General features: G+C 34.4%; 1 protein-coding gene and 1 long non-coding RNA gene across 2 annotated transcripts; both read right to left on the reverse strand.

Annotated features, from left to right (window-relative positions):
* LOC134257632 (uncharacterized) lies at positions 1 to 27,158 on the reverse strand. Its single transcript, XM_062740224.1, is given in 19 exon segments — positions 1 to 641; positions 834 to 924; positions 3,077 to 3,139; positions 3,524 to 3,561; positions 3,743 to 3,768; positions 4,043 to 4,249; positions 8,807 to 8,872; positions 10,337 to 10,421; positions 10,730 to 10,807; positions 12,761 to 12,977; positions 13,225 to 13,364; positions 13,997 to 14,104; positions 15,195 to 15,216; positions 18,297 to 18,365; positions 20,365 to 20,969; positions 21,320 to 21,425; positions 21,730 to 22,241; positions 22,433 to 22,492; positions 26,797 to 27,158. Coding segments are annotated over 19 exon segments (3,447 nt in total). The 5' UTR covers positions 27,119 to 27,158; the 3' UTR covers positions 1 to 9.
* On the reverse strand, positions 18,949 to 20,026 carry LOC134257629 (uncharacterized). The gene is made up of 2 exons (XR_009989962.1): positions 19,926 to 20,026; positions 18,949 to 19,068 (listed from the first exon to the last, which is right to left on the reverse strand). It is a non-coding gene; the product is annotated as an uncharacterized LOC134257629 (long non-coding RNA).
* Positions 27,159 to 27,383: the final 225 nt, after the last annotated feature.

The following is a 27,383-nucleotide window of genomic DNA, read 5'->3' on the forward strand; positions in this document are numbered from 1 at the left end:
AAAAAATATCTAGTAGGTCTGATTTTCTGGTGGTGGCTTTGGTAGATCTTCTCTGGGAGGAGGGGGAGGGGGTACCTCCTCGGGGGTAGTGGTGGTATTATACCCCCATTGGTACCCCTCTGGAACTGTAGATGGGTACTGCCCTCCATAATAAGGATATCCCTGATACTGGGTCGTGGAAACTGTTCCTGGATGTTGTGCTGCAGAAACTGTTCCCGGAAACTGTGTTGTAGAAATTGTTCCCGGATATTGAGTTGTGGCAGTGGGATTAGCTGTATAATTGGGATTCATGGGATTCATGTGCTGCAGGAGCGGATCCGCGATGGGTGGAACGCCTGTAGTTGCACTGCTTGTGTAGGCCACATTTGAAGTCATTCCACCTGCCCCTGGGATTGATAAAGAGGCCCCGTGGGGGTAGGATGCTGAAGATGAAGCCCCTTGGGGGTAGATTGCAGATGATGATGATACCACAGGGGTTTGAGCTTTCTGAGATGTCCTGCTTGAGGATCTGGATGAAGCTGATTTCGATTTTGAAGAAATGTGAGGTTTCTTGGATTCTGCACTGGTTGTTTGGACAGGATTTGTTTGTCCCGCACCACTAGTCAGACCTGAGGCTAACTATAAATGGACAGGTAAATGTTCTGAATTTGGCAAGATTTTGCTATATGTAAGGATTGGGAAAACAAAATTAAAGAAAAATCAAAGGAATACAGTTTTAATATATTTATCATGGTCTTAAAATTGTTTTCCCTGGTTTAACCATCATAATACATCATAAAATTATGTATGTTACAAAGTCATTATAAAATTATTAATTCTAAGCTTTAGCATGTTTAGCCTGTACTGTAGTAAGGCCTGCGTCAGAGCGTTAGACACCTGTAGAGCCATAGCTGCATCCTCCTCTGTCTTAATCATAGTCTGTGACTAAAACGACGAAAATAAAATTACTTACATACAAATCTCCATTGGGCGATTTTTAAATACCACGGGTAATGTTTGCTTGCTCTCTCTCTACTCGGGGTAAAAAATTGGTGGTGTTATTTTTCAAAGAATATTTCAAAATCAATGCAAAATTTTCATATTGTGTATTCCCAAATGCTTAAAAAAATTATTATTTCCTGGAGGTTAAAAAAAACAGTTTCGAGTCTGGCCATGTTTAACCAGTTGGTCAAAAGATGACAACCAAATAATTTTTTAAAGATGGCATTGTGATGAAATTCATCATTCATCAATTGATCCATTTTAGTAAGGGGTCCTGTTTCCTTTAACTGGGGAATTTTGAATGGAAAAGTGGCAAAAATTGGAAATTCTGATGTCTTTTATGAAGTTTTTCTGTTGAATAGAGCATTAATTATTTTGAGGACTTATTCCCTATTCAAATCTGAATAATTATAAAATATCTCACAAATCAACTTTATTTCAACATAAAAGCTCTGAAATATTTAATTTGCAAGTCAATTAGAAATTTTTGCCTCAATTTGGGGAAAAAGTATATTTTCAATAGGAACAGGGTCCTATAAAAGGACTCTTCCGATTAAAATTTTTCATCCAAGCATTTATCAATTCAATAGGTTGTATTTCCATTAGTGAACTCTTCAGAATTAGAGGCGCGTTTGGTCGTCTGACTGGGACAGCATGGTATTGCGGATAATACAAAACATATGCCAGTATCAATCTAATTTTAAATGTTAAGTGCATTTGTCATTCTAACCAAAGAATAGAAGAACTAAAAGACATATGAAAAAGAGCGAAAACCCTAACTTTATCATCCATTAAAAAAAATACATTTCCGAGGTATGTGTATTGACTTTAAATGCACCATTACAATAAATAGATACATATGATCACCAATAGATGTAAATTAATATCCTTGTCATCTCTACTCTTGATTTAAATAAAGTCCACAACAACAAAATATTTCATATGCATTTTGCTAGGATTTTTTCATCGACATTCAACGTGTTGTTTTTACATGTTTATGTTATGTTTGTCCCAGAAATCCTGCGAGATTTGTACATTCTCTGATATTTTCACAAAAGAGCGCACTAAGAACTATAACTCTTCAATAGTGGTAATAGAACGTATTTATTGATTTACCAAACATGTTGGCATACAGCCATCAACATACAATTGTACATGAAATTTGTGAAGGACCCTATACAACTGATAACAGAAGTAAGAGATTTTAATAATCATATGATGAAAAAATCAGGGGCCCGTTTTACAAAAGAACTTACGACTTAGACCAAAAACTTCAGTTGATTGTAAAAGAACTTTATTCGGTAATAACCAATATTTGCCCCCCCCCCCCCAAATCAAACTTTGATGGAGATATATTTAAATAAGTTCTTAAACAGGGAAGTATATGCTGACTTCAAAGCACTGAATATTTTCATAACTAATGACGCCATATTTACGTAATGACGTCACAAACATGACGTAAATTTAAGATTTTTATGAATTTTACAGAAAAATGTATATATTTCGTCGATATTTTGAGTAAAAATCACCGAGCGCATGTGTGTTCAGGATCAATATTTTGATATAATGTGTAGAATGATAATATCAATGAAATATGTCAATATTGTTCCTGAACAAACTTGCGCTCTATAAATTTTAAAGCTAAAACTGTTGAAATTTTGTCCATTTTGTCCTCTTTCTGAAAAAGGATATAAAATCGGACTAGTTTGTGACGTCATAGAAACAAAAATTGTGAATACACTGCTTTGACACTATAATATTTTCTGTTAATTTATATTTCTCATACAAATTTATTGAATTCAGTACATTTCAGGAAGTTTTCAAAATTTGACTTTTGTGGGGGCAAATATATGCAATATACCGCATATAGTTCTTTGGCAAAATTAATAGTTCTCTTCAAAATTATTTGTGTAAAAATATCTTACCACATTTCTTTTAAGTAGTTTAAAATAATTTTCGATATAAAGTTTATTAAAAAGTTGTATGAAGAATTAAATTTGGTCTTAAGTCGTAAGTTCTTTTGTAAAACGAGCCCCAGTTCCATTTCTTGAAGGAATGGAACGGTACTTGGAAGATAACCCTATTTTACACTTACTAGAGCAAACATCATGTCTGCTGCAGAGCTTCCTGGGGCATCTGGTGCTTGATCAGGTTGTTTCTGCAATTTTAACATTTTTTTTAATTTCAACTTAAAAATTATCAACTTAAAAATTATCAAATTCAAATAAATTTAAAATTCATATTCATCTGTCTTTTCATTCCTGTACTAAACTTGCAAATAGTGATTTTTTTTCTAGATATCATGAAGATTTATCATGAAGACATATCATTAAACATCTTTATGCCCTGTAAATTTGATATGCAACACAGAATGAAACCGAAGAAAGGTCAGGATCAAGAATAGGCCAGTAAAAGATTTATAAGGACATTGTAAAATTATCATTAGATACATGACTGTTAAGAATATTGAATACATTTGCTCAATATTTTTTTTCTTTCAGGCATGATCCAAAAATCTGATGCACATAATCTTATCATTTACCTTATCAGTTGTTTGTTGAACTGAAGATGAATCCTCTCCTGAAGAAAAACAACACAGAATTGACTGTCACTGAATTGGTGTATTTGAGTCGAGTAAATGGCTTAGTTTTTACATTTTGCCATTAGAGTTATTCTACTTTCTTGTGAAATAAAATAAATTTTAAAAAAATGAAATCAACAACAAATGCATGTAGATAGGATAAGACATAAAAGAATTTACCTTGTAGTGAGCCTTGATTGGCTTTCCTGAAAATAGAAAATACCTTAATTTATGGTAAATAATTATCATAAATTTAATGTACTCCTTGAAATCTTAACTTTAGAAGTTTAAGTCATTTTTAAGCCAAAACTGTTAAAACTGTGTCTAATTTTGATGCCCAAAATCTTCACGCCTCAAAATAAGAACACAACAAACTTCACTACGAAATAAACTGCTAAAACTGTGTCCAATTTTCATGCCCCAAATTTTCATGCCTAAAAATAAGATAAAACAATTTTCTCAATGAAAAAAAATATTAACAACTTCAGCCTTAGAGCCCCGTACTTTTTCTGCTGCCTCTTCCACTCCAGGAATTCCTGAAACAGTTCCTTGTCCTCATCGTCTGTATCCCCCTGGGGGCGGGGCTGCTGGGGGGCACCTTGTTCTGGGGGGTAGGCTGTCTGATGCCCCGTGGGGGGTCCTTGGTAGGGATTAAACTGATCATCAGATCCCGAGTAGCCCGCTATGCTATTTGCGTAAAGAATCATTTTAATAAACTCTTCAATACATGGGCAGTTAAAATTGTCATTAATTTCTCTAATGTTAACTTAAATTACTGTACTTTTACAGTAAAAAAAATCCACTGTTTAGTGCAAATGCCAAATTGGAAAAAAGGATTGAAGAAACAGTTACAAAATTGTGCAAGAGAGTTGTTCTGAAGTGATTATAACCTCATAATTACATGTAATACATTAAATACTGTAAAATTACATATTTTCATTGGGTCAAATTTTTGAGGTCTGAGAAAGGAATTGGTTTGTGAGGATATGATTTCGAGGTTGGAGAAGAGTTGAGTACTGTGATGCATTATGAAATTTTACATTTCAAGGTGGTCATGAATTCAGGGCTTTCTTCATATCTCAAAAACAACTAAAACAAGAGATGTTTGTAAAACACTTATGCCCCCCTCCCCCCAAATTTGAATTTTTCCAAGTCCAAAGGGCAAAAATGGCACAATTGTACCCAAAACAGAACTTGATCTAGATATTCATCTGATAAATCTGTACACTAAATTTCATTTCAGTATGTGCAACAGTTGCCAGGAAAATAAACGGAAATTGCAAATAATTTGAATTTTTCTAAGTCTAAGGGGCATAACTCTGTCAAAAATGGCGCAATCATACCCAAAACAGAACTTGACCTAGATATTCATCTGTTATATTTGTATACCAAACTTCATTTCAGTATGTGCAATGGTTGCGAAGAAAATGAACGGAAACTGCAAATAATTGGAATTTTTCTAAGTCCAAGGGGCATAACTCTGTCAAAAATGGTGCAATCGTCCCCAAAACAGATTTTGGCCTAGATATTTATTTGATATATCTGTATACCAAATTTCATTTCAGTACGTGCAACGGTTGTGGAGAAAATGAACGGAAACTAAGTGGACCGACAGACCGACCGACCAACCGACAGATAGCAGCAAAGCAATATGTCCTCCCTTCTTCGAAGGGGGGCATAATTAAACCACTACGAAAATTATTGATTTCACAGTACATCAGGGTCACCATTAGCAAATATTTAACATTTTGAACAATTAATCACTACCTGTTAGTAGCTTTTTTGTAAGTTCTGTTATAATAATATTTCAATAATTTGTTGTGTAACAAGAGATGTTTGTAAAACACTTATGCCCCCCTCCCCCCAAATTGGAATTTTTCCAAGTCCAAGGGGCAAAACTTTGTCAAACATAGGTAATCAGAGATTACAGAGCTCACCTCAATGAATGTTGTCTTTAAGTAAGGCAAAGTCACACAATTAACCAACAAAAAGTATACATTCCAAAAATGAAAATATTTTTAAAAGCAATTTTGATCTGATACTTTGAAATAGACCTACATAAAAAATTTAAACTACTTCTTCTTCATGAAAATGTAATGAAAATCCAGCATCTGAAGCAAATTTGAGAGTTTTCATCTCTTGATGCAGCATTTGTGCAAGTTTGGTTTATACAATGTTATATAAGCCTTATAGTTTTTGGTAATAGACCTGCAACCATAACTTTTACCTTGTCTATTATCTGAAAAATGTATGTCCAATTCAGCATCCGAAGCAAGTCCATTAGTGTGCATCCTTAGATATATCATCCATGCAAGTTTGCTCATTATAAGGCTCATAGTTTATTGGAAATGAAACATGCATCAAAACTAACATTTTCACTCATCCACAAAAAGTAGGTCAGATTCAGCATCCGAAGCAAGCCTGGAAGTATGCATCCTTAGATGTATCATCTATGCAAGATTGGTCATTAAAGAACTCATAGTTCCTTGGAAATGAAACCTGCACCAAAAACTTTTAACTAATCACTCAACCGGAAAATGTAGGTCAGATTCAGCATCTGAAGCAAGCCTGGTAGTGTACATCCTTAGATGTACCATCCATGCCAGTTTGGTCAACATAGGGCTTATAGTTACTTGGAAATGAAACCTACACCAAAATTTTAACCTGTTCACTCAACCGGAAAAATTAGGTCAGATTCAGCATCCGAAGCAAGCCCGGTAGTATGCATCCTTAGATGTATCATCCATGCAAGTTTGGTCAACATAAGGCTTATAGTTACTTGGAAATGAAACCTACACCAAAAACTTTAACCTGTTCACTCAACCGGAAAATGAAGGTCAGATTCAGCATCCGAAGCAAGCACAGTAGTATGCATCCTTAGATGTATCATCCATGCAAGTTTGGTCAACATAGGCTTATAGTTACTTGGAAAGGAAACCCTCACCAAAAACTGCACCAAAAATGTTAACCTGCTCCAAAAACATTAACCTGGTAATTCCTTTGCTGAAATTGCAGCATCTGAAACTTTGTCTGGTACAATAAAACACACTAAAACCATCTTCCATGCATGTCTAATCAGTATAGGACACAGAAGTAATTAAAAAGAAAACTGCTCCAAAAAACTTAACCTTAACCTGGGACGCCGACGCCGACACCGACGCCGACGCCAACGCCGAGGGTATCACATAAGCTCCCCCCAACTTCGTTGAGGTGAGCTAAAAATGGCACGATTGTACCCAAAACAGAACTTGACCTAGATATTCATCTGATAAATCTGTATACTAAATTTCATCTCAGCATGTGCAATGGTTGTGAAGAAAATGAACGGAAACTGCAAATAAGGCCATACCAATTTGTAAAATAGTTCTTCGGATTTTCAAAAATAAAAAGTGAGGCGAGCGAGCGAAATTTTTTTATAAATATTATTTTTTATTTTGGGTTTCAAAATTATGAGGCGAGCGAATATAATTAATACATATATATATTTTTTAGTAAAGTGTGATTTCAAAGAGCGTGAACCTAAAAAATAAAGATAGATATCATTTGCATACCACATGAACTTATCATTCTTAACTTTTTGGGGATTTTTTTTAATACGTAAAAATGTGTCAAATTTCAAAGACTTTACTTTAATGTAATGTTTTCAAACATCTCCTCTGCTTCCATTTCTATTGCTGTGTATGAAACAACTTTGTACCCATTGTTTTTAACTATAGTACACAGTGTTGTGCAATTAAAAAAATCAAGCACTAGCCCACAGGCTAGTGGCAGCTGCAATTAGTTACTAGCCCAAATACAGGGGCAAAAATTAAAACAAAACTATAAAATAATGTTGAAAAAGAAATTAATTGCTGATAAAAGTCAGGGTACTGAGGTCATTCTTTTTAAAGACAAAGTTTAAATTCTCAATATTAAATTCAGTCATATTTAAATTATTATGAAATAAAATTAAAATGAACTTCAATTAATTATCTTCCCTTTCTCTGATCATTGCACTAGCTCATTTAGAACATGTAGAATGAAATTAAATTCATTTTGTTTTCATCTTAAATCATTCAAAACAAAAGAAATATATTTTATGTGAGTCACAAAACACTTATCTTTCAGTTGATTGAGTGATCATAAATAATTTAAAGATATAGCTGCATGTATTTACCAGAAACGGAGGAATAGAGGTAATTCGGATTAGGAAAAAACAATCGTTTTTGGAAGTAAATAAGTCATGTACTTCTGCAAAATGGATAAGATTATGGAGATTTATCGACAGTAGGAGTATGTTGTCTAGAAAATGTAAACTGGTTGGGAATTTTATAGCCAAAATCGAGTTAAAATACCGGTTGTGCTTTTCATGTATTGCGTGTGTAGTTATATTTTTTACTAGGCCAACGGGCTACCTCCTCGTAGAAAACCACTATCTCAACCCCCAAAAATGTTAGCCCCGGGCGTCAGGGGATGCTAATTGCACACCCCTGGTACATATGAACAGTTAAACAGACATGGTGCAAAACTTCACAAACTGCTTCAATCTCACTATAAATCCCGCGCATCTGTCATACAAGTTTCAAAGTTCTTGTGTGTTTGGTGCAAAAAGTCGAGAAAAAAAAATTGTAGTCGGATTTTTTTGGAAGCGCGCGCGGACATTTTTTTTTTAATATTATAATTTGCATTTGTAATAAATAGAAGCGGCGAATCCGACGAACTATATTAGAAATTGGTATGGCCTAATTGGAATTTTTCTAAGTCCAAGGGGCATAACTCTGTCAAAAATAGCGCGAACATACCCATACCAGAACTTGACCTAGATATTCATGTGATATATCTGTATACTAAATTTCATCTTAGTATGTGCAACGGTTGTAAAGAAAATGAACGGAAACTGCAAATAATTGGAATTTTTCTAAGTCCAAGGGGCATAACTCTGTCAAAAATGGTGCGATCGTACCCAAAACAGAACTTGACCTAGATATTCTTGTGATATATCTGTATACTAAATTTCATCTCAGTATGTGCAACGGTTGTGAAGAAAATGAACGGAAAGTAAATGGACTGACAGACCTACCGACAGACAGCAGCAAAGCAATATGCCCTCCCTTCTTCGAAGGGGGGCATAAAAAGTGTGTTTCAAGAATATACTAGCTGATTACATTTCTTGTTATTTTTTGCAAATGTAAGAGATGTTTAAAATGTAACTTATAAAACAAGTGTTTATAATATAAGGACTTCCACTAAGATTAGTATACTGACCTTTGTGACCCCTTGTGGTTGTAATCGTAAACCTGTTTGGGGCCCCCTGGTTCTCCATACACATCTCTAATATAAACAAATATTTTATCAAGCATAACTTTTAATTTTAATATTCAATTTCACTATAGTCTAAAGTGCTCTAAAATAAAATCTTGAATGAAAATAAAGATGGATTTTAAATTTTCATATATAAATGAATGCAATAAGATAAATGACATTTTAAATTATACAACTTTTAATCTCCTTGCATCATTGTTTAAATGGAAAACATGGCTAATAATGCCAAAAAGGCTTTAATGGATTGAAAAAAAAGATTGATTCAGAGTTGTTTCCAATGAGCATGTGTGTATAGTTATTCACCACAATACACAAGTAAATTAAAGGAAGAAGAAAAGCGAGTCTGATTAAAACCACCCCCTCCTCCTTTCACTGTCAGGCGACTGAGAAAAGAAAGAGGGAAATGGGGGGGGGGGGTAATCAGACTGAAAAAAAGTGGAACGTGTTCCCCTCTGGTTGCCCTACCTGTTGCCCCGCCCCCTGGGGTATTTTGATGTGTAGTTATTGCCCTACCTGTTGCACTGCCCCCTGGGGTATTTTGATGTGTAGTAATTGCCCTACCTGTTGCCCGGCCCCCTGGGGTATTTTGATGTGTAGTTATTGCCCTACCTGTTGCCCGGCCCCCTGGGGTATTTTGATGTGTAGTTATTGCCCTACCTGTTGCCTGGCCCCCTGGGGTATTTTGATGTGTAGTTATTGCCCTACCTGTTGCCCGGCCCCCTGGGGTATTTTGATGTGTAGTTATTGCCCTACCTGTTGCCCGGCCCCCTGGGGTATTTTGATGTGTAGTAATTGCCCTACCTGTTGCCTGGCCCCCTGGGGTATTTTGATGTGTAGTAATTGCCCTACCTGTTGCCTGGCCCCCTGGGGTATTTTGATGTGTAGTTATTGCCCTACCTGTTGCCCGGCCCCCTGGGGTATTTTGATGTGTAGTTATTGCCCTACCTGTTGCCCGGCCCCCTGGGGTATTTTGATGTGTAGTAATTGCCCTACCTGTTGCCCGGCCCCCTGGGGTATTTTGATGTGTAGTTATTGCCCTACCTGTTGCCCCGCCCCCTGGGGTATTTTGATGTGTAGTAATTGCCCTACCTGTTGCCCGGCCCCCTGGGGTATTTTGATGTGTAGTTATTGCCCTACCTGTTGCCCGGCCCCCTGGGGTATTTTGATGTGTAGTTATTGCCCTACCTGTTGCCCGGCCCCCTGCGGTATTTTGATGTGTAGTAATTGCCCTACCTGTTGCCCGGCCCCCTGGGGTATTTTGATGTGTAGTTATTGCCCTACCTGTTGCCCCGCCCCCTGGGGTATTTTGATGTGTAGTAATTGCCCTACCTGTTGCCCGGCCCCCTGGGGTATTTTGATGTGTAGTTATTGCCCTACCTGTTGCCCGGCCCCCTGGGGTATTTTGATGTGTAGTTATTGCCCTACCTGTTGCCCGGCCCCCTGGGGTATTTTGATGTGTAGTTATTGCCCTACCTGTTGCCCGGCCCCCTGGGGTATTTTGATGTGTAGTTATACTGGCTATCTGAAGCCCTCTTATTGAAACTTCGCTCAGGCTGGTCTGGAAAGTAGAAAACATTCAGACTAAAATAATACAGATTTGAAATCATTTATGAAAATTTGGCATCATTTCATGCCAATTAAATGTCACATCTAATACACTGCATACATGATGTATTCTAGCAAAGAATTGCTTTTTTTGGAAGCAAATTTCAAATAAGGGAAAACAAAATTTTTCAAAAATCGTACTAATTGCTCTATATAATCTTTAGCAATACTAGAATCTCGAAAAAAAAAAAAAAAGAAGAGTTTCCCCGAATGAAAATTGATTAACAGCAAATCTTTCCTTTCGTAAAAATCCCAGAATACCTTGTCCCAGGAGAACAGGGTTGATTCTGGCTTTCTTTTCTGGAACAGGTGATGGTTGCTCAGGTTTGGTTTTCAGATCTATAAAATACACATTTCTTTTCTCATCATAGCAATTATACACAAAATTTCTATTTAATGGTTTTGCACAAATCATTAAAAAGCAGTCTTCACAACAATTCTTTTTCAGCACTTGCCCTTCGGGCATGTATACAGATCATTTTAACCCAGCCCACTGAAAGAACTTTATTCGGTAATAACCAATATTTGCCCCCGAAATCAAACTTTGATGGAGATATATTTGATTAAGTTCTTAAACAGGGGAGTATATGCTGACTTCAAAGCACTTTAAAGCACTGAATATTTTCATAAGTAATGACGCCATATGTACGTAATGACGTCACAAAAATGACGTAAATTTCAGTTTTTTATGAATTTTACAGAAAAATGTACATATTTTGTCGATATTTTGAGTAAAAGTCACCGAGCGCAAGTGTGTTCAGGATCAGTATTTTGATATAATTTGTAGAATGATAATATCAATGAAATATGTCAATATTGTTCCTGAACAAACTTGCGCTCTATAAATTTTAAAGCTAAAACTGTTGAAATTTTGTCCATTTTGTCCTCTTTCTGAAAAAGGATATAAAATCAGACTAGTTTGTGACGTCACAAAAACAAAAATTGTGAATACACTGCTTTGACACTATAATATTTTCTGTAAATTTATATTTCTCATACAATTTATTGAATTCAGCACATTTCAGGAAGTTTTCAAAATTTGACTTTTGTGGGGGCAAATATATGCAATATACCGCAAGGCATATACTTCTTTGTACATGCCCTACTCAAAATTCATTCATATAGCAGATATGATTGTGCAACAAAAAAAATAAGGTTTTTATATTAACTATAAGGACAGTGTTTCTGTTTTTAAATTCTCTCGATCTTAAGTTTAAATTGTTTTCAGAGTTTTAAATCAACCATGGACTGTCTGTCTGCCATTTTCGTATGTGTTTTTGACTTTTTGTTGACAACTTTTGACTCGCATGCAGGTCTTTCGTTGGCTGATTAGCTGAACTGAATTTCAGAAATAGGATCATGACAGCAGTCCACTGCACGTGGCATCAATAAACATATCGTAATTTAGCAACAAACTTTGAGAAAACGAAACTTTGAGAAAACAAATAGGTTAAAATCAAACACTTTAATGATTACGATGGACAATCATTTGACAGGTCGTATCGAGAATGTAAGGCAAGACAAATGTTGACTGACAATTCATCTAAGACATTACATAGCAAGTTTACGCGAATTACTGGGGTACGACAGAAGAAATGGCAAGTAAACATTGTGAATTGAAAGAAAATTCACACATGCCCTTTGGGCATGTAATTTTAGAATTTTCACGTGCCCGATGGCAAATTTACAAGGTCCCGGGCAAGGGGCACCCAGGTTATTTCGAAGACTGAAAAAGACAAAGCAACATCAAGTATTTTTAATTTGTTCCAGGTATCTAAATGTATGAAAGCAGGAAAATGCAGCAGAGGCATTCAGCAAAACTCATTTAATATGATGTAGCGAATTCATGGATATAGTGAATTTATTTGGGATCCCGTTATATAGATTTAATGAATTCCTTATATGGATATAACGAATTATGGATATAGCAAAGTAATGTCATAGTTCCCTGTGACTTCGTTATAACTGAGTTTTACTGTAATAAGATTTTTTTAAGAAAAACTGAATACAAGCTTAGTCTTATAAATTAGGAGTTACCAATATAAATGAAATGATAAAGACCAGAGCATAGGAAAAATGTTCATTTTGTGAAAAATTTTCAAATAATAATTTCCTTTATGATTTTGAATTAAATATGGTTAATTGTACATGTATTCAACGTACTGATTCAGAAGGATTTAAACGAACTCATTCATCCATATCAGAAAAAAATTAATATGCAGAAATCTGTTGTCAATTTTCATTTAATTATGACTCTTTTATGACCATACATCGTAAAACAGTAATTCAAACCTGATATGAAGGTCTCCATTTTAATGCCAGATTTACTCAGTAAATTTGCGGCAACAGCTTCAGTGGCTGAATCAATCTCCATCTTGACCCTGATTTTTCCTCGACCGTCACGTTGCATACAATCGGCAGCGAACTCTTCTGCGGATGCATTCTGTTCGGACTTTTTCTTGGCAGTGTTAGATGTCATATGGTTGTATATATCAGGATGGCATTCTTTCTGTATTGCAATAAAATTTTATGTTAAATAACAACTGATATTGGAGAAAGTAATTTTGACACATGCACACACATAGTTCAAGAATAATATTTAATTTTATTTTTTATTTCTTTTCCACTTGATATATGTATTAATTTTTTTTATGATAATTAAGAAAAAAATTGCTTTGCAAGCTTTCACTAAAAACATTAAATTCAAATCTTCTGTTCAGGGAACTGATAAACTGATATCTGGTTAAACCACGTACAAAATAGTTCGATCTGTGTCTGAAGCCAGTGACGTGTGAAAGTACAGTATTCATGTCACACTTGGACTCGCAAAGGTTACAAACATAGGTGGGTCGGACCGTTGGGTCGGGTTTCCGGAACTCAGTCACATACTTTAAACCTAGTAAAAATAAACAAAACACTTTATGAGAAGTGAGGAAATCACACATGTTTAAACTCTGCCATTAAATCAACCGATCAGTGAAGTCTGGAAAAGTGACTACATTTCATAGGCTTTTTTTATTCAGTCACATTTCAGTTTACTGTCAGTCATTGTTAGGTAAATTCTCAGTTTCTTATCAGTAAACTCCTCAGTAACTCTCAGTCACCTGTCAGTTAATTCTCAGTCACCTTTCAGCTGTCATCTTTCAGTTAACTCTCAGTCACCTTTCAGCTGTCATCTTTCAGTTAACTCTCAGTCACCTTTCACTTAACTCTCAGTCACCTGTCAGTTAATTCTCAGTCACCTGTCAGTTGACTCTCAGTCACCTTTCAGCTGTCATCTCTAAGTCACTTGTCAGTCACCCTCAAGTTCACTCTCAGTCACCTTTCAATTCACTCTCAGTCACCTTTTGTCTGTTATTTTTCAGTTCACTCTTAGTCACCTTTAAGTTAACCCTCAGTCACCTTTCAGTTAACTGTCAGTCATCTCTCAGCTGTCACCTTTTCATCAGCTAGATGGCCAGAGTTTCATCTTGCATCGGAAACTGTTGACTAGGGAAGATGCAGTATGTCATTTTACAAATAACTTACCAACAATGGCTTGGTCTGATTTGTTTATTAGGTGGTCCACCTTTGAATTATGGCTGGTACACTCTACAACCATTTTCTTTTTCTCTTCCTCTTTTGCATTGAATGTATCTGTGCATGGAGAAAATCCTTCACAATTTTAATTCAATATTGTTTAATTATTTTAATTAGTAGTTTACTTTACTTTTATACATTTAAGAGTTTTTTTAATCTCAATGCAATTTGTGATAACTCTTAAAGAAATTTGTAATTAATTAATCCAGCATTTTATATTTTTGTCTCAAAATATAACTGCATTGAAAGAGAAAATTTAAAAACTGATTTTCAACTTACTTTTTTAAAATCATAAAAATTATCAAAACAACTACCCACAATAGAAATGATCATAAAATAAAACAGTGAAACACAAACATTAAGATCTAAATTTCTGTCCAACAAATGCAAACATTTTTTAAAATATCATTTTTCAATAAGAAGTTTAGAGATGACTCCGTTTTAGAGGGAAAAATATGACAAGTCAAAAGTCTGACACATATGTATGCCATGAACATAAAATTGCAACATATTAATCCTCTCTAAAACATTACATTTCCAAGACTTCAAATTTGGGTATCTTTACTAACACACATAATTGTTTATTTTTTCCCAACATTCAGCTCTCAAACCCTCATTTCTCTCACAAACATTATCAATCACCTCATATTCTCTAGTTATTCTTTCCTTGATAGAATTATTATTTAGTTTTTATCTGAATTCCTACTTAAGTAACATTAACATTAAATTATTTTCAAATACTTGAGGGTTTAGGTAATCGATATCTATTTTTCCCTTACAAAAAATGATTTTTAATGAGATTTTAAAAATCTCCAAAATTCATTTTTTGTAGCTTTATCCATCCAAAGAAACAATTTTGAACAGAATGATGTAATGACATATCATTAAACAAATTTTAAAACATTTCAACTTTCTGAAATGTTTTATACAGACCTCTTAAATTCTTGCATTCCCAAATAGAAAACCATTTGGGAATAATATCTGGACAATTAAAACAATGATTATGTACGTCAAGCTTTCTCCAAATATTTAGCAAAATATTTGGAAATGTTCTCAAAGGTTATCAGACCTTTGAAAATTGCGTTCTTTTTTCGATTTGATCATTTCTAAAAATCTCTTTTAGAAATGTGCTGTAAGTTATACTTACCTCCCTTTCCAAGTAAAGTTTTCTGTGAAAGACAAGAAAAAGTCTAATTTAACTTAAGTTAATTTATAATTCCATAAAATGTAATGACAAGAAAAAGACTACTAAATTTAATTTATAGTAATTAAAATTCATACATGTAATTCCATAAAATGTCATGCCCCCCAAAGTCAGTATTGGACAAGTTTATCAAAATTTATAAATAAATAAAAATAAATTTATAAAATTCTTTATCTTGAATCTGTATAAATGTAAAATCACTCAACCCATTTCAGAATTTTAAACATGCCAAAAGTTATTCAAAAAAGAAAAAAATATAACTTATTCTTACAATCATAACTCAGATAAGTTTTACTTTTAATAATAATACTATATTTTCATATATAAAAGATAAGGGAACAATTTGCCAGATTGCTTAATATATTGAATAAACATATATTACAATGAAATATTAATTTTATTTTTCTTTGCAAATACATGTACTGAAATGTATTTGCAAGCCATGCAGGGTTGTTCGTAAGACAAAAAGGGGGCCGGGGGATTTCCTTGCCTATAATGACATAATCCCACAGCCCTTGACAGCTTGACAGGGGATGAGTCCTAGAGATTTCTCTACTTGATTTAATGACCCCACGCTATTTCAATTCAGTTTGTGTGTTCATTCTTTTCCACAAACAAGAGGCATATTCAACAGAGCGAGCTTCGCGAACATTTTTTTAAAAAATTTAAGGAATTTTGGCCAGCACTCACAAACGTTCATTCTGTTGAACAAGCCTCTGAATCTGCTGCAAGATTTGCTTTTTCTCTTCAGTGAATACTGAATACATGTACCAGCATTCATAAAGTGAGACCGAATAAAACTTGGAACACAGTCATTAGCAATTTTAGCAGTGTATTCCTGGTTATAGGCATTCATGGTAAAATTATGTTTGTTTTGCTAGAAGGAATTTACTGATAATGAATACAAAATCTCAGGGAATATAGAGACATTTAAAATTATGGCATATTAATTATGACTATAGTTTACTTTCATGTTGATATTTTAAAAGTGGAATGCTCGGTACTGTTACCATGGCTATATCCAAACAAGGAGAGACCAAAAAATTTTCAAAGAACAAAGATTTCTGATGAAAATGTCCCAGATCATAATTCCGTCGCTGGGATATTCCTCATTAATATTTATAAGTATGAGCAGAACTTTTTTCAAATAATATTCATAAATATTCATTGCAAGCATTTTCAAAAGAAATTAATGTATATCATTTTCTTTTGAAGATGCATCAACTTATATGTTTAGTCAAACAACTTTTTTTAACACAATCCATAGATGGCTAGCAAGCTCAGCAACCTTTTGTGTGCCTGCTAGCATAAATCGGCTAATAGCTAGAGACACCAATTGATGTTCACTCATCATCAGATATAAACACTATCTGAGAAATTTATTTCTACCAACCAAGTAATACATGTATACCAACATGAGGTATTCCAGCAGCAATAATGGGGAAATACCCAAGTAGGAGAGTTTTGTAACTCTCCTACAATAGAGGTGCAAAAAGTATCCATATACATGGAAACAAAACTCCCCTCCGAAACAAAACAGTGCAACAAAGGAGATAATCTCAAAACTTGTGTATTCTTTAGCACATTTCAAGTTTGAGTAAATTAAAAGGATTTAGTTTTTTCTAAAGTTGCAATCAAATCTTCTATATTCCTTGATTAAAAACTAATCAAGAAAAGATTTGTTTGCATGCATTCTTTGAATTTACAGAAATGCATCTTCTCTGTAAATCTCTTCACAACTTGCTATATTACATTTCACTAACAATTCCCTCCCTAGGAGATAATGCACCTCTTCATTCCTTAAAAATTAAGTAAATTGAAACCCATTAAGGTCCAAGACAAACATCTTTTTTAAGGAATAAATTGGCAAGAGGATTAAAATTATTGTTTTTTCTCCTTACATTTCTTTTTTGTCTATTTTGCCAATTTCCTCTCTGTGTGCAACAGTTTATAGATATACATTATACGTATACTACCAGTTGTTAAGCATAAATATATAATATTTATTTTAGTCATAATTCTTCCGAGGATTGAAAATATAAACAATATATTGTTTAGTTTTATAATTTTTCTCATTATATATCTTTTTCCTTGTGTGTGTGTTTTTTTTTTTTTTTTGGTGAATTTATTTTTTTAATTTGTATTGCGAGTTTTAATATGTTTTTATAAAGGGGGGGGTGTTAAATATTTTAAACAATTCATGTTTTATTTTGGGTTTCCCTTTGGAAAGGAGGGGAAATTATGTTTTTTTTAGCAGAAAGTTTTTGTAATTTGTATGCGCTAAAGATGTGGTTAAATTCATTTTGTCATGTTTGTGTTTGTTTTTTGTAACCATCCATATAATTATGCACATGATATGACTTGAATTAATAACTATAAATTGAATGTAGTAGTAATCATTTATTACAGTATTTTATCACAATCATGGATATCTGTTTGTAATGTCAAAATATTTGTTTTTATGTGCAATTTGATTTAAATGTCATGTGGCATTTTTCTTTGTTTTTCATTGTCAAGTGTTCAATAATTAAACTTTTACAAAAGTTTAATTTCTGTTTTCAGAGCAGCAAAAATGATGTCATTTGTAATTATGAGAAATCTGTCTTCAGATTTTCAGTATTATTTACCCTATTTTCCATTTATCACTTTAACACTCAACTTGGTTGTGATTTTTTTTAAGCATAAATATTACAAGCATAGACAAATTACGAAAGTGATCACTTTTAAGTGAATTCAAGGAGTCTGCATTAATATGTATTACAACTATGTTAAACTTTTAAATATTTAAAAATTCTACGTTTTGACTTGCATGTTTAAGCAATTATTCATTAATGTCTTTTTGTAAGATTATAATTATGCAATCTGAGTTTTCAACTCTCTTCTAACTTCAGTAACTCTTTCTTGCACACTCACACAAACATTCACTTACAAAAACATGATCTCATTAACTCTCTAAATAATTAAACCATTTCAAAATAATATTTCTTTGACAGTTTGCATAATATTCAATGACAGCCTTGTGCTGATGATAAGAGTTGAGCGTACCATTTTATGTTTGGTTCCTTCCACATGCATCTCAAAGTTCTTCTGACTAGTGCACTTGACATCGCAGGCCTACACAAAAAGAAACAAAAAGAAAAAATAGTTTTTTGCTCATAAACAAGTGTTACAACATCTAAAATTCCCCTACCCCCACCCACTACCACTGCAATCTTTTTTAGCTGAAATCATTATTAAAGCAATATAAATACTGTACATGAAGCTTAAGACCACAGTCCCAAAGCATACTGCTATAAAAATACATATTGAGGGAGATTCCCATTACAGTAGCAACCCAAGCTGATTTTTTATGTTGGGAAATTGTACACAAATTTTATGTCATTGGAAAGAGGTTCTTAAAACTTGCATAATACTTTTAATTTCATAAAGATATCTTGAGTAGAACAAAAGTTATGGGAGTTTAAAGTTGCAAAATTTCAGTCGTTTTCTAGAATTTCTTGCTACAGTAACGATAGGTGTCAACTCGCTTGTGGATGGACCCGGCACATTTCAAAAAAGTAGTTATTTCCTTTTAATTTATTTATTACTTGGCAGAATTTTATAAAACTTGCTACTCTGACTGAAAAAGTTATGATCTTTCTGATTCTGCTGTTTTTATTTTTCTATCTCAAAGCATTTATGCATAAAAAAGACAATATTGTATAAAAATTCATAGTTTTATTAGGAAAACACAAATATGGTGACATCCATGTTATCTTGGAAGATTGAAAAATCAGCTGATTATCAGTCCCAAAACTCCAGCTGTGTATGGCAACATCTGAAAATATAATAAAAAAAAATATTTAAACACTGATATGGAATCTTGGTAGAAAAAATTCCAAGATTGAGGAATTAAAAAAAAAAGATTAACCTATATGACTTTGTACATCCTAAGGGAAGTGCATTAATAATATTTTTCAAAATATGTGTAAACTGTGTTAATTGTCATACTGTCAGCTTATGTTATTTTCTATACAACCAGAGACATGGTTTTATATGCCTCTGAATAAAAATAATTCATCTTTATTGACTATAATTTAATATTTGACTGGGAATATTTCGTCTCACAGTTTTAGAAAAAACGGGATTCCTTGTTCACCATGATCAGAGCATGACCATGTTCATGTGGAGATGTATTCAAATAGTCAAAATTATATTGGTTTGAAAAATATTGTATGAAAAAGAGTTTATATAAATAATTTATATCGAAAAAATAAGGCATTCCTTTTGTATGAAAAAAGATTATATGATATAACAATCAAGAAAACATTACGATAATTTGAACATCCGAGGAAATTCGTTCGACTATTTGTACTATACTGATTGTGGAAATCACCCGTCAAAAGTAATAAATAAACTAATTTAAATCATCTTTCTAATCTGTTTGATAAGTATTCAATGATGGTAGGACCAAATATGCTTTAGTTTTTAGGTAAATCGTGTATTTGAAAGCCGTAGTATTTTCAAGTTGTAAAATTCCAAGATGGCGCCCGGTGACGCGTGAGAATTTATGAATGAAATTGACCTTTAACCTAAAATGCGGTTGGCTAAATGTTATTGCAGAGGGTTGAAACTTATATCAAATGAAACTTCAGAATGTGCACTTTAAGTTATATATGTAAGTAAACTACTTACCGAAAACTTTTCAGGCAGGGTCGCATTAACTTTGGGGTGTCGTATCTTCGGTAATTATTGGACTTCGGTTTACTTACAACTTCCATGTTGTAGAGAGACATAGATCCATGCATATTCACTGCCGCATTTTAGACTCGTGAACCTCGTATAATTAGGCCACGCGCGGATCTTGTAAACTCGCCATTATCGATATTTACCGGTGTGTATTGACTTTAACGCTTCAAAAAACACTTTTATGAATTAATAAACATAAAAATATGCACATAGATCAAAAGTTTAATTTATCCTCTTTCCAAATATATAAGTTTTGTTTTACATAACGATAAGAAAACGTTATTCTAAAGATGTTGAAATGAAGTGATGTGAAATTTTGTTCAATTCTTAATGGCACACGGTGATCAGCGCGGGTTGCTACATTACAGTGAGATATTTTGCCCACCTTGCAGTAGAAGTCGGGAGGGAACTGCTGTTTTCCCAGCGCGTCGGGGTAGTAGTCTCTCTCCCCCAGGGGGATCTTCTCGGGGGGCTTGTCCATGTCCATCCAGTTACTGGAGTAAAAGTTGTACTCCTCCTCCCCATTCCCCTCCTTTTCACTGTTGAAGTTTCCATCGTTGTAATCACCAGCCCCTTTGTAGTTTTCACCCTGGTCTTCATATCCCTGATACTGTTTGCCCTCTTCATACCCATAATACCCCTCTGCTTCCTCTTCCTGGTTGATTCTTTGACCAAACCCTGACATATATGTACCATCACTATAACTCTTACCCTGACTTTTGTAACCTTGACCCCTCCCCCATCCTCGAGTCCCTCTGTCATACTGTCCTTGATCTTGGTTGTACCCAGACTGTCCTTGACCTTGGTTGTACCCCGACTCTGTCCGACCTCTGCTGGCATCTTTCGCTGGTGGTTGATATCCACCCCTGTTAGATCCTCTCCCCCATCCCATATGAGGACTTAATCCTGCTAGTCTGAGATATTTCAGATCTCTCTCTGAAGCTTTGTTTTCCATCATGGTGGACCCAAAAGAAGGTGGAGTTATAATATCTGAAAAATAAAGTCAAATACACATACTCTTGCTGAGTCTTCTTTAACGTCCTTCAATAATCATAAATCCATATGAATGAGTTTCAAAGATTGTAAGAAAAAGATGTTAAACATGAAAGTACAGGCTTCAATATTGGTCTAGGTTCACAATCATGGATGACTACATACATGTAACTTTCATCTTCTACGACATTCTAGCTTTGCTTCAGCATTTGCGATTGCTCATAGTAAATGAAGTTTCATGACTTAAATCAGAATCATTCTGTTTGTGAATGTTTAATGGTTGGTACATAATGCTGTGCACCTAGTTTCTTCAAATATAAACATTTACAGTTGTTCTATGGACAAACCTTTCTTTTCTGGTTCCTTGTCTGGTTCCTGACCCTTCTTTTTAGCATTTTCTGCCTCCATCACCTTCTGAGTGTGTAACAAGCCCCTTGTGTGCTTCCAGTATGCCTGTGGATCGACATGGGATAGAACAATGGAGAGAAATTTTAAAAATATGACTTTTATAGACTCTTCATAATTTTTTAATTTTGTTGTAATACACTACCTGTCAGAAAGCTTTTTAAATCCAAAATATGTTTCTGCAATATTTTTCTATGGTACATTACATAAAGCCAATTGGAGAATATAAAAGAAAGCTAGTTTACATTAAATCATTTCACTATTTAATACATATAGTATATGTATTAACTATGCTTTTTATGAAATAAGCTTGATGCTGTGGGTTTTTTTTTAATATAATAAAGACACTTACATCATCATTGTCAAATGGCATGTTACAGTACTGACAATAGCCTGTGTCTTCTTCATCTGATTCCTCCTCCCCCTCCTCCTCTTTCTCCTGTCCCTCTCCCCCAGCATCCTTACCCCCCTGACCTGTGTTCGACCCCCCCTTGTCACCCTGGTAAGTGTCAAAGTTTGACCCCTGCTCTGGAAATGAGTCCTGATAAGATGCTTCCTCTGAATATGATTCTTGATTGGACGACTCTTCAAAGTATGAGTTCTCATTGGCTGCCTCATCAAAATATGAATTCTGATTGGAGGTTTGATCAGTATTTGAATCTTCATTGTTTGAGGCTTCAAAATATGGATCCTGATTGGCAGTTTCATCATAACTGGAATCTTGACTTGTTTCTTCATAAAATGAAGATTGATCTGATGCTTGAACCAGACAGGGCTTCTCTGCTTCCTGGTTTTTAGGTGGTAACTCTGTTTCTGTTGACTTCAAAGTGCCTCCATTTGCTGATTCTTGTTTTAAACTGCTGTCTGTAAAAAAATCAAAAAAAGAAAACTAATATTGATCATGTTTATTATGGATTTTAATCAATAAAAATAAAAGAAATTATTTGATTCACTTTATATACATAGGATATTACACAAGGTTGGGGTGGGGTGGGGGAGTGGGGGTACCAAAAGACAGACGCTACAATATTTTTATTAAACCGAAATGGCCTTACCTGTGTTTGCTGTTTCTGATTCCTTTTTGTCCTTATCATTTTGTTTTGAGGTAACAGAACCTGCAAATATTTTTCAAATTTCAAATAATCAAGATCACAGAAAAATTATTTAAAAGCAGTGCTCTAAGTTTGAAAAAAAATTGCATCAGGGCCAAGCCTGTTTAGACCCCGAAGTCTTTGTACAACCTATTATTAAAGATAAATGTTACACTCTAGATCTTACTTTTATACATGTAGTAACAACTTTTTAGCCTCACATCAAATGCCTAAAAAATCAACCCCCAAAAAATTATAAAAAGTGTATTCTACAGGTTGCCTTTCAAAGCAATGCTTTAACTTCATGCATGGCAAATTTTAATTCACAGGCTCTTAAAATAGAAAACATACCAGTATATGTCATCCTTTCCTCAATTTATCCAATTTATTTCTATAGAGTTATTAATTAACTAATCCAGGCACCTGTAAGGGTAGCACTTCTCTGATAGCAGTGAAATTGACAAGTGGGGAAGATTCTGCATCTTTTAATTAAGATTTTCACATCAAACACTTGCTTCTTACCCTATCAGACTTCAATTAAGTTCTCTATGTACACAAATATCTGGGTTCTTTAGTCAAAACAAACAGTGACTACTAAAAAGATGCCCTTTCTTTTGATGATACAAGGCAGAATTGTGGATATCTGTAGATCTTGTCCGCAAGGCCAGTAAAAATTTGTCTAGACCAATAGTTTTTAAAAATACATCAGTCCAAATGACCGTTTGAAAAAATTCAACAAGTCTGACAAGGCCATGATCATGATGATCTGATGGAATGGCCCACAATATCAACAAATGAAATTTAGTTCAACATTAGGTATGAACAGGGACATATATAAACTGCTGGGATAGGCAATTTCCTTCAGCATGTTCATTGACATATTAATTTTCCCAAAACATCAATAACAGTACTGTAGTTTTTTTCATACAACATTTAGCTCATTAGACAAGTAATGTGTCTGCTAACTCTGCTTTCTCATTAATGTAATCTGTCCAGGTACACAGACTAACAGCCTACTGTACAAAGTTATCTGCATTGTTTACACAGATCCAAGTTTGAGTTGATAACTGGAAACTGAAAGTGCAAACTAATTAACAAAAAAATCCCGTGATCTTTGGGTTGTTTGGCAAAGATTGGGTTAAAGCATGATCTGCCATGTCATGGGGAAAAAATGCATTATGGGTCAAAACATCAGGTGCAACCTGATGAAATCAGATGAGTTGGCACAAGTACAACAAGAGGCCCATGGGCCACATCGCTCACCTGAGTAGCTCTGACCATGCTGTTCTTTACCAGATTACCTATTGTGACCCCATCCTACCCCATGGGTCATAATTTGGAATCTAATCGAATTTAAAATTTACACTATCATAGGATGCTTCCACATAATTTTCAGCTTTTCAGCCCCAGTAGTTCCTGAAACTGATTTTTAAAGATTTTCCCTATATATATATTTCTACGTAAAACTTTGATTTTTCATTGTGGCCCCCCCCCCCCCTATCGCCCGGGGTCATGATTTTTACAACTTAAAATCTACTCTACCCAAGGATGCTCCCACATAAGTTTCAGCTTTCCTGGCCCAGTGGTTCTTGAGCAGATTTTTAAAGACTTGTTCTATATATTTCTATGTAAAACTTGGATTTCTCATTGTGGCCCCGCCCTATCGCCCGGGTTCATGATTTTAACAATTTAAAATTTACACTACCCAAGGATGCTTCCACATAAGTTTCAGCTTTCCTGGCCTAGAGGTTTTTGAGAAGAAGACTTTTTAATGACTCCACCCTATTTTTGTCTTTTCTTGATTATCTCCCCTTGTAAGGGGACTTGGCCCTTCATTTTAACAATTCAAACTCCCCTTCATCCAAGGATGCTTTGTACCAAGTTTGTTTAAATTGGCCCATTGGTTCTTGAGAAGAAGTCGAAAATGTGAAAAGTTTACAGACGGACGGACGGACAGACGATGGACAAACTGTGATCAGAAAAGCTCACTTGAGCCTTCGGCTCAGGTGAGCTAAAAAGGTTTGGGTCAAAACTACTTCAACAAGTAAAAGCCTCAGTTAATGTTCCTACGCTCCTAATATACCATTACCTCGTACTCTTACATCCGAAGGCCATTTTCTAACGAGCTCGTTCCACCTCATATTTTGGCAAGAACATATAATGCATGAAATAAACTGTAAACAAGTTATTTTCAGATACCTTACGTGTTTGCATGGGCAGTGTACGAAACTCGGAAAAAATTCAGGTGGACCAGCAGGGCTGATTACTCAAAAAGTCTGTCAGCCCTGCTGAAAATTAGCAAGCCCGCGCATTTATATAAACTTCAGGATACACACACTCAAACTTGTACATTTTTTTCACATCCACTGGAATTTAATTTGTACACAAATACTAAGATTTAAATTTCATTCATTGAAGACTCTCAATATGAAGTTAGGAAAAATAAAACATCACTGTCGTTTTTTCTTTTAGTTTTTTTTTTTTTTTTTTTTTTTTTTTTTTTTACATTTATTGCCATGATAAATAATATTTAATAATATAAAGGTTTATAGGTATATTCACACACATTTATGATAGAATCAGGAGTCTGCTTGATTTAATTCTTAAAAAAAAAAATATTACTTTAAATTTCAGTTCTTAGCAATTTTAACACTTAAAATATATAATTAAATTTATATTTTAAAAAGAAATTGATGTTTTATCATGTTTATTTCTTATATAAAATTATATACATCTAAAATTATGAAGAGGGCAAAAATATTGTTACATGATTTAATTTTATGTAAGTTTATCTTTGATTTAATTAAAAACAAAAATTAGTTAAAAACAAAAGCTCTGTATGCTAATATATGAAAGTTCATATTGTCAGTGTTGAATATTTAGTACACTAGCTTTGTCAAGTATACGACATGAGCATTATAAATATTAATACAAATGGATTCTTTTGATTTAAGGCGTGTGAATGATTGATATCTGTCTAATCCTGTAAGTTTAAAAATGCACAAAATATCTGGAAAGTAGAAAACATCGTATCATGCGTGAAAACAGAGGAAATTCAGATTAAAAGACGATACTGCTGTTCTTCATATCTTTACAGATTTATTGATTAGTTTTTGTTGATATTTTGTTGTCTGAGGGAATTATGGCTTATATTTACGTTGAAATATTTGGTCTTTACCTTCTCAAAACATTTATCTGCAAAAAAAATGGAGGGTCTGGGAATAGGGTAAAATCAGTGCGTCCAAGCGGGCTGATGCAGAGTAAAGTTTATACGTCCGCTCCCGAATTAGTACGTCTCGGGCGTGCGGGCGGACGGGAATTTCGTACACTGTGCATGGGGTATTTAAGTCACAAGAAATCATAAAATCTATTTCATTCAGTATACATCATTGTTAATTAATCAAAATCGAAATTATTTCAATTTGTCACCAGAAGTATTTTCGATTTGACTTCACATTAATTTTGCAGATTCTGATTGCTGGTCAGAAAACGAATTTCAAGATTTTGTTGCAGTAAACTAGAGTTGTTTCATCAGATTTTCTGCATTCCAATCCCGAATTTTAAGCAGAAGACTTGTTTCAATTTCTACTTCTATTTTTAAAAAAATGGAGTTATTGCTAATACGAGAGATTAACAGTGTTTAATGTCGGTTATAGGGATAGGGAATTCGTACGAAATTTGGTTGGATTGTGAGAGTTCTTCTTTCAACAATTACCGGTCATCTGGACTGACACTGAACAAAAAGCAATCGGTCCTTGGTTGTTTTTATCCGTTTTGCCGACAGGACCGAAAGATTTCAAGAACTCTGAGATAACACTTTTTCCCTCGTGTATTTCTTGCATGTTTAACATTCATTGCTCAAAGTGGTAAATTAATACTAACAAAATGGGGGCTAAGAGGAATAACTCCTAGACAAAATATGTGATAGGAAAAGGGTCTATAGTGAATATTTGTTTGTTTCAAATCATTCGCTGATATTCAAAGCATGAAATTTTAATTAAACGCTTCCACTTGGGGTTTCAGCTGCAAGAATTTTAACAATAGATGCTAGAGGTTATGCAGTGCCAAGTCAAAAGTATCTCGCCATAAACCTCTAGCATGCTAGAGTAGGTCAAAGCATACTTAGCCCCTTATTTTTTATGCATGCTTCTGAAGTAAAACTAATAATCAAAATAGGGGTGATAAAAACTGTTTGATTTTCTGTCCCAAAAAGCTACAATTCTGTCTTGTTATACTGACAGCTGTCCTGACAAACAACATGAACAAAGTTTAACCAAAATATAACACACTGCTAAAATGAAAGTAGATTTAGATGAAGCAATAATTACCAGCTTTTTCTGGTCCTCTGTAATTTGGCGATACATAATCTTTCCCTGTATCATTTTTTGTTTCTGTCTTGTGATCTGACACCTGGCCATGCTGACGGACGGGAATCATGGGGGTCGCTTTAAACCCACGGAATGGCATCTGTATGGTGCCCCTGGGCGTTGGCGTGAAAGCCCGGGGTCGAACTTCCCTGGGAGGCTCAAACCTAGCTCGCATTGGTGTGGACAATAAAGCTCTAGTTGGCCGCGCGATGGGGAGCCCAGGACGACTGTATCTAAATCTAGAAGCCTGCCCAGGGAATCGACCCATTCCTCGGTATTCCATTTTGATAATCTGGTTCTTCTTTAACAAATGAGAACCAGCTACGGGGCGTGTATAAATTCTAAACTAAAACCCGAATGAGTTTCCGTATACTGGTACAACTAACAACTAACACTTCATTTTCATAAAAATTTTAATACCCTTATTTTTTTATGCACAAGAAATAGAAGATTTGGAGGTAAAAAGTTTTTGTTCTGTCAGTCTATCTAGCTGCTTGTCTGTTGATCTGCTTGCTTTAATTTGATTGGTTGGAGCAATCTCTGGCTTT

Source organism: Saccostrea cucullata, unplaced genomic scaffold (assembly GCF_032062105.1).
Source record: "Saccostrea cucullata isolate Sc308-1 unplaced genomic scaffold, CSIRO_AGI_Scuc_v1 ctg941, whole genome shotgun sequence".
Lineage (NCBI taxonomy): Eukaryota > Metazoa > Mollusca > Bivalvia > Ostreida > Ostreidae > Saccostrea > Saccostrea cuccullata.